General features: G+C 33.0%; 2 protein-coding genes across 2 annotated transcripts in view; both read right to left on the bottom strand.

The window, feature by feature from the left end:
* LOC142339433 (solute carrier family 15 member 4-like) overlaps positions 1-1,896 on the bottom strand; it is a 29,877-nt gene extending 27,981 nt beyond the window's left edge. The window contains exon 1 of the mRNA XM_075389464.1: positions 1,231-1,896. Coding sequence (XP_075245579.1) covers positions 1,231-1,890 — 660 coding nt within the window. The 5' untranslated portion in view covers positions 1,891-1,896. The remainder of the gene's footprint in view (positions 1-1,230) is intronic.
* The window catches only part of LOC142339436 (UBX domain-containing protein 1-B-like), a 394,986-nt gene that overhangs the window by 106,272 nt on the left and 276,606 nt on the right, over positions 1-12,108 (bottom strand). The gene's annotated exons all lie outside the window — the stretch shown is intronic.

The following is a 12,108-nucleotide window of genomic DNA, read 5'->3' as shown; positions in this document are numbered from 1 at the left end:
CTTGCTTTCTCAGCATCAATTATTTTTCGTTCAGATTTTTTTTCTTAATAGATTCGTGATATTTGTTGGCTTCACTGCTGTCTTCGCGGCAACTTTTTGTTGGCAGGTTAAAATGTTTACACCGAAGTATGTTTTGTTGGACCTGGGTTCCCAAGTCCGGTGGCCTTGATGTATAATCTTGCATCATGATCATCGATTGTCGTTCATTAAGAGCAAAGGTTACTCTTGCAAAGACTGAAGATAAGGTTCGATCTCAACATTATGACAGACGTCACTTAACAGATTCGCAAAGGAATCGCGAAAAACATGGCTAATTCTATTGAATATTGTAATGGCTAATTTTTATATCGTTTTGTAGAGATCACTCGAAGTTTTAAAGGATGTTAAAAAAGTGCCCCATTTCCTAATGGCTCGTGGCTTTCATGGCAGCTCCCTTTATTCTTTCAAATACTGACGGGTGATATGGCAAAGAAGTTACCTAAAGCAAAGAACCTATGAAAAGGATTTTGTTTGCGTTTATTTTGTGGTGTCATTGATCTCGGATCTTTTCTCCTAGCCCCCCCCCCCCCGCTTAGTTAGGCACCCCCATTTATAAATGTGTAAACACATTGTTAAAGCTAAGTAATCTTATACGTGAACACATATGAGCAATATGCATTTACTATAAGCTGGCACAGCTATGGTTTGAAAGTATTACGTATTCAACCAAAACTTGTTGTATATAACGTAAGCATCAATAAAAATTTTGGGTCTTTCCCATTATAGCCCCCCCATAAAAATATAGCCCCCCATTATGGTATATTTACCATGATTGGGGGGGGTATAGGTTATCTGACCACTAAGCTGGGGGGGGGGGGGGGGGAGGCTATAATGGGAAATACCCAAAATTTCTGTATTAGATCATTTTTGGTGTTATCGGCTACAATAAGGGCTTGATTTTTTAAAACTTCTTAAGGAAACTGTTCTAAAAGTGCCTTCAATCTACCTGGACACTCATGTTTCAATGAAATGCAAATATCGCTCTTACAATTCGCGAAAACTTAGATTTTGGGGGGTGCAAATTTAACGGCTATATAAGGCGGGGGGGGGGCGCTAGCAGAAAAGATCCTTGATCTCTTTGAGGCCTTAAAACGACAAACACACCGATCTGTTCTCATTTTTTGGTTATCATTTCTGAAAGAGATAGTGAGGTAATAAGGAATAATCGAGACGTTTAGTTAAATTTCTTACCTGAGCAAAAACAAACAAAGGCAAATTGACATTCAAAGTTCCAACGCCTGCTGATAAAATAAGAAGTCCCGAATACACAAAATATTCGCAATTTGTTGTTTTCTGATGCAAAAAAGAAGATGAGTTTGCAGCATCTGTTGCAATACACATTGACTCTAACAGGGTTCCAGTTTTTCTGATGTCTCCGTCCTCTTCAATTGAGTTTATAAACGTCTTCTGACCATATCCAAGAACCGTAAACAAGCCGAGCCCTGTCAAATACGGAACGTGGCCGCATATAATAATATTATACTGTGAGTAATAACAGTCAGTTAGCCACCCCGACAAAACAGCAAACATACAGCAAAAACATCCAAAAACAAGCAATAAAGTAGTTGCATGATCAGAATCCCAGTGTAATGGATCCATGTTAAGAAACAAGAACAAATTTGATATCACTGAGCTGTAAGAAAAGGAGGAAAAAGAGATGCTTGTCAGCAGAACCAAAAATGCATGTCTGGCTCTTTTCTTTCGAAGCTCCAGCTCCCTTTGTTCAACTTCGGTGAGTTCATAAAGCCTTTTTGATTTACTCATGTTATCATCGTCATCTTCATGATCATCATCATAATCAGTATCAATCGTGTCTGTCAACGAACGATGGATGTCATCAATTATGCTCATTATCGAAACCTAAAAAGGGGTTCAATGAGCAATAGCTCGACTAACAAAGATCAACAAAACTGAAGTATTCAAACATCAAAACAGTAGTTAATTAATGCAAATAGAGACTTTATTGTCGGTTAGCAGACCAAAACATTAGAGTATACATCTATATTTAGAACAACAACATATAAACATAACCAACTAATGTCGGGCGTATTGCTCTCAAACGACCGGCTGTCTCAGTGAGGTGAATGCAGCGGGGGGATCTTTAGCTGCAAGGGGCCCTTACGGCCTCGATGATGTGCAAGGGTGGAGATTGGGGGGCTGATGTGGGGGGGGGGGGGGCAAAGTTGGGGATCAATTTCTAAGAACCGCCCTTCACACCATAAGTATAAGTCGCCAAAACAGTTACAGTGAATCGCATACTTGGAGACCAGTGAGCTGAAAGGCTCTAGGAGAATTTAATGCTCACTGGGCGCTACCTCTTTATCCCGTTCCTGAGGACGAAAAGTCAAAAGGGTCCGACGAAAAAAATGGTGAAGCGAAAAATCGCACGATAAAAGACCAACAAAATTAATATATTTGCTAAACTTCGTTAGAGGCAATTAACAATAATTTCCTAAAAACTGCAAATAAGGTCATTTATGATTAAAATTTATACTATTATTCAGCGTTGATGATGGTAAGAGATGAGGACATCATGCCACATAACAGCAGCTGAAGAGCGGTATCAACAAAAGACGTGAGGAAAGAGAGATAGAGCGAGCTGCAGTGTGACAGAGATTGAAAGAAAAAATGCAAGATTTTGTACAAAATTATTTTTGAAGTTCGAACTATTTTGTTGTCATTCTGTATTAGACACACTCCTGGTTCTTAATGAGGTGATACATGGCCTAGTCTCAATGCCGATACGCATAAGAGATGGCAACTAAGACTTAAAGAAACGAAGTTCAAGTAGCGTGCATCCAAAATTGGACTTTATCGCGTGGTTTTATCCCCTTTCTATTCTTGATTTCGGTTTTATGACTAGGCTCAATTTAGATAGCTTAGCAACAATGTTTAAAACAGCGTTGAGCATAATGGGCGAAGATTTCACGCTAAATGTGGGATCAGCTCTGCCTTGCTGTAACGCAGGAAAAATTTTTATTCCAAATTCTGCAAAAACAAGTCCACTATCACAGCCGGCCGAGATGAGAGCGGCTATTAATCACATACATTTCATGAAATTAATTAGCGTCAATGTCTTAAACATAACCGACTAAAGTCGGGCGAATTGATCTCAAACGACCGGCGAGCGGTTGGTTTCGTCAATAGCTAGCGACAATTTATAAAGGCTAGCTTTAGATTAATTGAAGGAGCGTGAGGTGAGCGCATCGGGGGTGCCCTTCACACCATAAGTATAAATCTCCGAAAGATTCTGTGATCGCATACTTGGAGAATAATGAGCTGAAAGGCTCTAAGAGAACCTAATGCTCACTGGGCGCTACCTCTTTATCCGGTTTTTGAGGACGAAAAGACAAAATGGTCAAATGAGAAAGCGGTCATGCGAAAAATCGCATAACAAAAGACCAACAGCCTAAATATAATTGCTACAAATTTCGATAGAAAGCAATTAACAATGATTTTCTAAAAACTTCAAATTAGGTCATTATGATCAAAAATTTTAATATAATTAATCGTTTATGAGGGTAAGAGATGAGGATATCATGCCACATAACAGGGGCTGAAGAGCGGTATCAACAAAATAATTGAGGAAAGAGAGAGAGATAGAGAGAGAGAGATGAAGTGTGAGAGAGATAAAACGCGAAAGAGAAGGAAAGAAACCATAGCTGAAACACATACACACGGAGAGCAAGGAAAAATTTCCACCAAGGTGATTCGAGTCTGCACATTCTTCTTTTCTAGCCTTGTTAGAGATCAAATCCTATAGGAAACATACTAAAAAAGGCAAAATGCAAAAAAAAAGTTTCAAGATTTTGCCCTGGCAAAAATGTTCAGAACCATGTTTTGTCTGTGGAGTTCCGTCAAGTAAGCCATCTGCCAGACTTATATGTTTTATGGGGCCAGTAATGATCGTTAAACTCAAATGACTTAAATAATTTGCAAATAATTAATAATCATTGCGTAAACTCGTGATAATAAAATCTTGAAAAGCATTCCATTACATATAGCAGTGAGAATTGAAAAACCCGAACACCCGAAAATAATTGTCAAAAAATGAAAGAAATGGATAAAAAATCAAATGAAATGAAAAATTTTTGGTCACAAATGCAATATTTGGCGATTTTAAAATGTGCAAAAACAAATAATTACATCTAGAAGTTATTCAGTAACTAATTATTAAATCCTAGAGGAGGCCCTTTGGCTCTTGAGGCTGCAGAAACCAAACTGAAAAAATTTTAAACTTGAGAAAAATTACATGTTAAATAAAAAAATTGATGATATTTCTGATTTTAAAAAGCTGAAAACTATTGTATGGCCAATGAAAATGTTTCAAAAAATCTTGATCTATTACCTTTGAAACTTTTATTTGAGGCTGGAAACACTTTAATAATGACAACAAATGTCGAAGAACTTGACAAAATTTACAAATTCTGTAAAAAAAATTAAATTCGAGATGTTGAAATCACTCCACTACAACTAGAAATTATAGAGTAATCTATTAATAAACCTTGGAGGAGTTTGCTTGGCGTATGAGGCTAGAAAAGCCGAAAAATGACAAAAATTGAAAAAAACCTCAAGAAAGTGAAGTTTTTTATATTAAAAAGATAAAAACTATTCCATGGTCAGTAAACTAAGTTCAAAGACCTATCATTACACCTTCAAGAAAAATTTTTGACCATCGAAACTGGAAAACGTGAATAATGACAAAAAATAATAAAAAGGAAAAAAAAATTGCAACTATTGTTAAAAAAATACTAATTTTTGAAATGTGGAAATCTTGAAAAACCATCCAACACATCAAGATGCTATGCAATGACCTGTTATTTAACTCTGGATGAAGTTACTTGGTTTTTGAGGCTAGAAAAAAACTAAATTATGACAACCTTTTTCCAATAACTCGAAGAAAATTGCAGGATATTTAAAAAAATGCTAAGTTTTCCTACAATCTAAAATTAAAAACTATTCATGGTAATAAAAATGTTCAAAAATTTATTTTCACAGCCATAACGAAGTTGTTGGCCAGTGCAAATGGAAAACGTGAATGATGCGAAAAAATATCAAAAAGTTGAAAAAGATTGCAAGTTTTGCAATAAAAAAAATTCCAGATGTTGAAATCTTGAAAAACAATCCAATAGATCTAGAAGCTATGCAGTATCCTACTATTTAACCCTGGAGGAGGTTCTTTGTCTTTTGAAACTAGACAAAACTACAAATTGACAAAAAATTTTTAAAAAAATTGAAAGATATGTTTAAAAATAAAGTTTTCTTATATTAATAAGTTAAAAACTACTCTATAGTCAATTAAAAAGTTCAAAAACTTATTATGAAGTTCCTAAGGGAAAAAAATGTCAAACCAAATACTAAAACTCAAGTTTTGAAGTCTTGGAAAACAAACTGAGACATCTAGAAACTATGCAATATCATATTATTAAACCCTACAGGAGGTTTCTTGGCACTTGAAGCAGGAGAGAACTAAAAAATGACGAAAATATTTTAATTAAAATTGCCAGGTTTCCCTAGATTAAAAATTTGAAAATTATTCCATGGCAAGTAGAAAAAGTTCAAAAATCTTTTATCACACCTTCAAATAAATTTTTGGCCCCTGAAACTGGAAAACTTGAATAATGGCAGAAAATGTCAAAAAGATTGAAAAAAATTCCAAATTTGCAAAAAAAAAATAAAAAAAAATTCCAGATATCGAAATCTCGAGAAACCCTCCAACGCATCTGGAAGATATGCAATAACATGTTATTAAACCCTGCATGAAGTTAAAGGGTTTTTGAGGCTGAAACAACCTAAAATATGACAAATTTTTTTATAATTGAAAAAAACTCAAAGATATTAGAAAAAATGCAATTAACAATAATTTCCTAAAAACTGCAAATAAGGTCATTTATGATTAAGTATTATACTATTAATCAGCGTTGATGATGGTAAGAGATGAGGACATCATGCCTTATAACAGCAGCTGAACACCCGAAAATAATTGTCAAAAAATGAAAGAAATGGATAAAAAATCAAATGAAATGAAAAATTTTTGGTCACAAATGCAATATTTGGCGATTTTAAAATGTGCAAAAACAAATAATTACATCTAGAAGTTATTCAGTAACTAATTATTAAATCCTAGAGGAGGCCCTTTGGCTCTTGAGGCTGCAGAAACCAAACTGAAAAAATTTTAAACTTGAGAAAAATTACATGTTAAATAAAAAAATTGATGATATTTCTGATTTTAAAAAGCTGAAAACTATTGTATGGCCAATGAAAATGTTTCAAAAAATCTTGATCTATTACCTTTGAAACTTTTATTTGAGGCTGGAAACACTTTAATAATGACAACAAATGTCGAAGAACTTGACAAAATTTACAAATTCTGTAAAAAAAATTAAATTCGAGATGTTGAAATCACTCCACTACAACTAGAAATTATAGAGTAATCTATTAATAAACCTTGGAGGAGTTTGCTTGGCGTATGAGGCTAGAAAAGCCGAAAAATGACAAAAATTGAAAAAAACCTCAAGAAAGTGAAGTTTTTTATATTAAAAAGATAAAAACTATTCCATGGTCAGTAAACTAAGTTCAAAGACCTATCATTACACCTTCAAGAAAAATTTTTGACCATCGAAACTGGAAAACGTGAATAATGACAAAAAATAATAAAAAGGAAAAAAAAATTGCAACTATTGTTAAAAAAATACTAATTTTTGAAATGTGGAAATCTTGAAAAACCATCCAACACATCAAGATACTATGCAATGACCTGTTATTTAACTCTGGATGAAGTTACTTGGTTTTTGAGGCTAGAAAAAAACTAAATTATGACAACCTTTTTCCAATAACTCGAAGAAAATTGCAGGATATTTAAAAAAATGCTAAGTTTTCCTACAATCTAAAATTAAAAACTATTCATGGTAATAAAAATGTTCAAAAATTTATTTTCACAGCCATAACGAAGTTGTTGGCCAGTGCAAATGGAAAACGTGAATGATGCGAAAAAATATCAAAAAGTTGAAAAAGATTGCAAGTTTTGCAATAAAAAAAATTCCAGATGTTGAAATCTTGAAAAACAATCCAATAGATCTAGAAGCTATGCAGTATCCTACTATTTAACCCTGGAGGAGGTTCTTTGTCTTTTGAAACTAGACAAAACTACAAATTGACAAAAAATTTTTAAAAAAATTGAAAGATATGTTTAAAAATAAAGTTTTCTTATATTAATAAGTTAAAAACTACTCTATAGTCAATTAAAAAGTTCAAAAACTTATTATGAAGTTCCTAAGGGAAAAAAATGTCAAACCAAATACTAAAACTCAAGTTTTGAAGTCTTGGAAAACAAACTGAGACATCTAGAAACTATGCAATATCATATTATTAAACCCTACAGGAGGTTTCTTGGCACTTGAAGCAGGAGAGAACTAAAAAATGACGAAAATATTTTAATTAAAATTGCCAGGTTTCCCTAGATTAAAAATTTGAAAATTATTCCATGGCAAGTAGAAAAAGTTCAAAAATTTTTTATCACACCTTCAAATAAATTTTTGGCCCCTGAAACTGGAAAACTTGAATAATGGCAGAAAATGTCAAAAAGATTGAAAAAAATTCCAAATTTGCAAAAAAAAAATAAAAAAAAATTCCAGATATCGAAATCTCGAGAAACCCTCCAACGCATCTGGAAGATATGCAATAACATGTTATTAAACCCTGCATGAAGTTAAAGGGTTTTTGAGGCTGAAACAACCTAAAATATGACAAATTTTTTTATAATTGAAAAAAACTCAAAGATATTAGAAAAAATGCAATTAACAATAATTTCCTAAAAACTGCAAATAAGGTCATTTATGATTAAGTATTATACTATTAATCAGCGTTGATGATGGTAAGAGATGAGGACATCATGCCTTATAACAGCAGCTGAAGAGCGGTATCAACAAAAGACGTGAGGAAAGAGAGATAGAGCGAGCTGCCGTGTGACAGAGATTGAAAGAAAAAATCCAAGATTTTGTACAAAATTATTTTTGAAGTTCGAACTATTTTGTTGTCATTCTGTATTAGACAAACTCCTGGTTCTTAATGAGGTGATACATGGCCTAGTCTTAATGCCGATAAGCATTAGAGATGGCAACTAAGACTTAAAGAAACGAAGTTCAAGTAGCGTGCATCCATAATTGGACTTTATCGCGTGGTTTTATCCCCTTTCTATTCTTGATTTCGGTTTTATGACTAGGTTCAATTTAGATTGCTTAGCAACAATGTTTAAAACAGCGCTGAGCATAATGGGTGAAGAATAAAACTAGACTAGAGATTTCAAGCTAAATGTGGGATCAGCTCTGACTTGCTGTAACTCGGGGAAAATTTTTATTCCAAAAAGTTTTGCAAAAACAAGGCCACTATCACAGCCTACCAAGAAGATGAGAGCGGCTATTAGTCACATACATTTCATGAAATTAATTAGCGTCAATGTCTTAAACATAACCGACTAAAGTCGGGCGAATTGATCTCAAACGACCGGCGAGTGGTTGGTTTCGTCAATAGCTAGCGACAATTTATTAAGGCTAGCTTTAGATTAATTGAAGGAGCGTGAGGTGAGCGCATCGGGGGTGCCCTTCACAAAATACGTATAAACCTCCGAAAGATTCTGTGATCGCATACTTGGAGAATAGTGAGCTGAAAGGCTCTAAGAGAACCTAATGCTCACTGGGCGCCACCTCTTTAACCCGTTTTTGAGGACAAAAAGTCAAAATGGTCCAATGAGAAAAAAATCATGCGAAAAATCGCATAATAGAAGACCAACAGCCTAGAGATAATTGCTACAAATCTCGATAGGGACAAATTTGCTAAAAACTTCGAATTAGGTCAATTATGATTAAAAATTTTAATATAATTAATCGTTTATAAGGGTAAGAGATGGGAATATCATGCCACATAACAGAGGCTGAAGAGCGGTATCAACAAAAGACTTGAGGAAAGAGAGAGAGGTTTTGAAAAAGAGAGATGTAGTGTGAGAGAGATAAAACGTGAAAGAGAAGGAAAGAAACCCTAGCTGAAACACATACAAACAGAGAGCAAGGAAAAATTTCCACCAAGAGATTCGACTCTGCACATTCTTCGTTTCTAGCCTTGTTAGAGATTAAATCCTATAGGAAACATACTAAAAAAGGCAAAATGCAAAAGAAAAGTTTCAAGATTTTGCCCTGGCAAAAATGTTCAGAACCATGTTTTGTCTGTGGAGTTCCGTCAAGTAAGCCATCTGCCAGACTTATATGTTTTATGGGGCCAGTAATGACCGTTAAACTCAAATGACTTAAATAATTTGCAAATAATTAATAATCATTGCTTAAACTCGTGATAATAAAATCTTGAAAAGCGTTCCATTACATCTAGAAACTAAGCACTAACCCATTATCAAAACATAGAGGAAAATTCTTTGCTCTTGATCCTGGAAAAACATAAAAAGTGACAAAAATTTAAGGCTTGAAAAAATTGCAATTCCTGTAAAAAAAACTGCTAAAGTTTGAGATGTTAAAAACGTGTAAACTACTATACCATTACAAAAATTATCCAGTTACATAATAACTAACCCGTGAGGATGAAAAAAACCGAACACCCGAAAATAATTGTCAAAAAATGAAAGAAAAGGATAAAAAATAGAAAGAAATGAAAAATTTTTGGTCAAAAAAATCAACATTTCGCGATTTTAAAATGTGGAAAAACATATAATTAAATCTAGAAGTTATGCAGTAACTAATTATTAAATCCTAGAGGAGGCCCTTTGGCTCTTGAGGCTGCAGAAACCAAACTGACAAAATTTTAAGCTTGAGAAAAATTACATGTTATATAAAAAATTGATGATATTTCTGATTTTAAAAAAACTGAAAACTATTGTATGGCCAATGAAAATGTTTCAATAAATCTTGATCTATTACATTTGAAACTTTTATTTGAGGCTGGAAACACTTTAATAATGACAACAAATGTCGAAGAACTTGACAAAACTCACAAATTCTTTAAAAAAAAACTTAAATTCGAGATGTTGAAATCACTCCACTACACCTAGAAACTATGCACTAACCTATTATTAAACCCCGGAGGAGTTTGCTTGGCCTATGGGGCTAGTAAAACCTAAAAATGACAAAAATTAAAAAAAACTTGAAAAAACCTCAAGAAAGTAAAGTTTTTTATATTAAAAAGATAAAAAATATTCCATGGTCAGTAAAAAAGTTCGAAAAACTATCATTACACCTTCAAGAAAAGTTTTTGTCCGTTGAAACTGGAAAACGTGAATAATGACAAAAACAATAAAAAAGGAAAAAAATTGCAAATATTGTTAAAAAAATACTAAAATTCGAAATGTGGAAATCTTGAAAAACCATCCAACACATCTAGATGCTATGCAAGGACATGTTACGAAACCCTGGATGAAGTTACTTGTTTTTTAGGCTAGAAAAAAACTAAAATAAGACAACATTTTTTCTAAAAACTTGAAAAAAATTGCGGGATATTTAAAAAAATGCTAAGTTTTCTTATAATCTAAATTTAAAAACTATTCATGGTAATAAAAATGTTAAAAAATTTATTTTGACACGAATAAGGAAGTTGTTGGCCCTTGCAAATGGAAAACGTGAATGATGCGAAAAAACATCAAAAAAGTTGAAAAAGATTGCAAGTTTTGTAATAAAAAAAATAAAATTCCAGATCTTGAAATCTTGAAAAACAATCCAATAGATCTAGAAGCTATGCAGTATCCTACTATTTAACCCTGGAGGAGGTTCTTTGGCTTTTGAAACTAGACAAAACTACAAATTGAAAAAAAAATTAAAACAAATTGAAAGAAAATTTTAAAAAAATGCTAAGTTTTGTTATATTAATAAGTTAAAAACTATTCTATAGTCAATTAAAAAGTTCAAAAACTTATTATGAAGTTCCTAAGGAAAAAAATGTCAAACCAAATACTAAAACTCAAGGTTTTGAAGTCTTGGATAACAAACTGAGACATTTAGAAACTATGCAATAACATATTATTAAGCCCTACAGGAGGTTTCTTGGCACTTGAAGCAGGAGAGAACTAAAAAATGACGAAAATATTTGAATTAAAATTGCCAAGTTTCCCTAGATTAAAAGTTTGAAAATTATTCCATGGCCAGTAGAAAAAGTTCAAAAATTTATTATCACACCTTCAAGGAAACAGTCGGCCCTTGAAACTGGAAAACTTGAATAATGACAGAAAATGTCAAAAAAATTGAAAACAAATTCCAAATTTGCAAAAAAAAATAAAAAAAATTCCAGATATCGAAATCTTGAAAAACCCTCCAACGCATCTGGAAGCTATGCAATAACGTGTTATTAAAACCGGGATGAAGTTACAGGGCTTTTGAGGCTGAAACAACCTAAAAAATGACAAACTTTTTTATAATTGAAAAAAATTCAAAGATATTAGAAAAAACGCAATTAACATTAATTTCCTAAAAACTGCAAATAAGGTCATTTATGATTAAATATTATACTATTATTCAGCGTTGATGATGGTAAGAGATGAGGACATCATGCCACATAACAGCAGCTGAAGAGCGGTATCAATAAAAGATGTGAGGAAAGAGAGATAGATTGAGCTGCAGTGTGACAGAGATTGAAAGAGAAAATGAAAGATTTTGTACAAAAATATTTTCGAAGTTTGAACTATTTTGTTGTCATTCTGTATTAGACACACTCCTGGTTCTTAATGAGGTGATACATGAACTAGTCTTAATGCCGATAAGCATTAGAGATGGCAACTAAGACTTAAAGAAACGAAGATACTACGAAGAATACGAACAAACTATGCGATAACTTATTATTAAGCCCTACAGGAGGTTCCTTGGCTCTTGAAGCTGGAGAAAATTAAAGAATGGCAAAAATATTCTAATAAAAATCGCCAAGTTTCCCTAGATTAAGAAGTTGACAATTATTCCATGGCCAGTAAAAAGAACTCTTTATCACACCTTCAAGGAAAGTTTTTGGCCCTTGAAAATGGAAAACTTGAATAATGACATAAAATGTCAAAAAATTGAAAAAAAAATTCCAAATTTTGTAAAGAAA

Source organism: Convolutriloba macropyga, chromosome 5, assembly GCF_964194025.1.
Source record: "Convolutriloba macropyga chromosome 5, txConMacr16.3, whole genome shotgun sequence".
In the NCBI taxonomy this organism is placed as follows: domain Eukaryota; kingdom Metazoa; phylum Xenacoelomorpha; order Acoela; family Convolutidae; genus Convolutriloba; species Convolutriloba macropyga.
The sequence above is the reverse complement of the archived record's forward strand: the minus strand, read 5'-3'. Positions and strand labels throughout refer to the sequence as shown.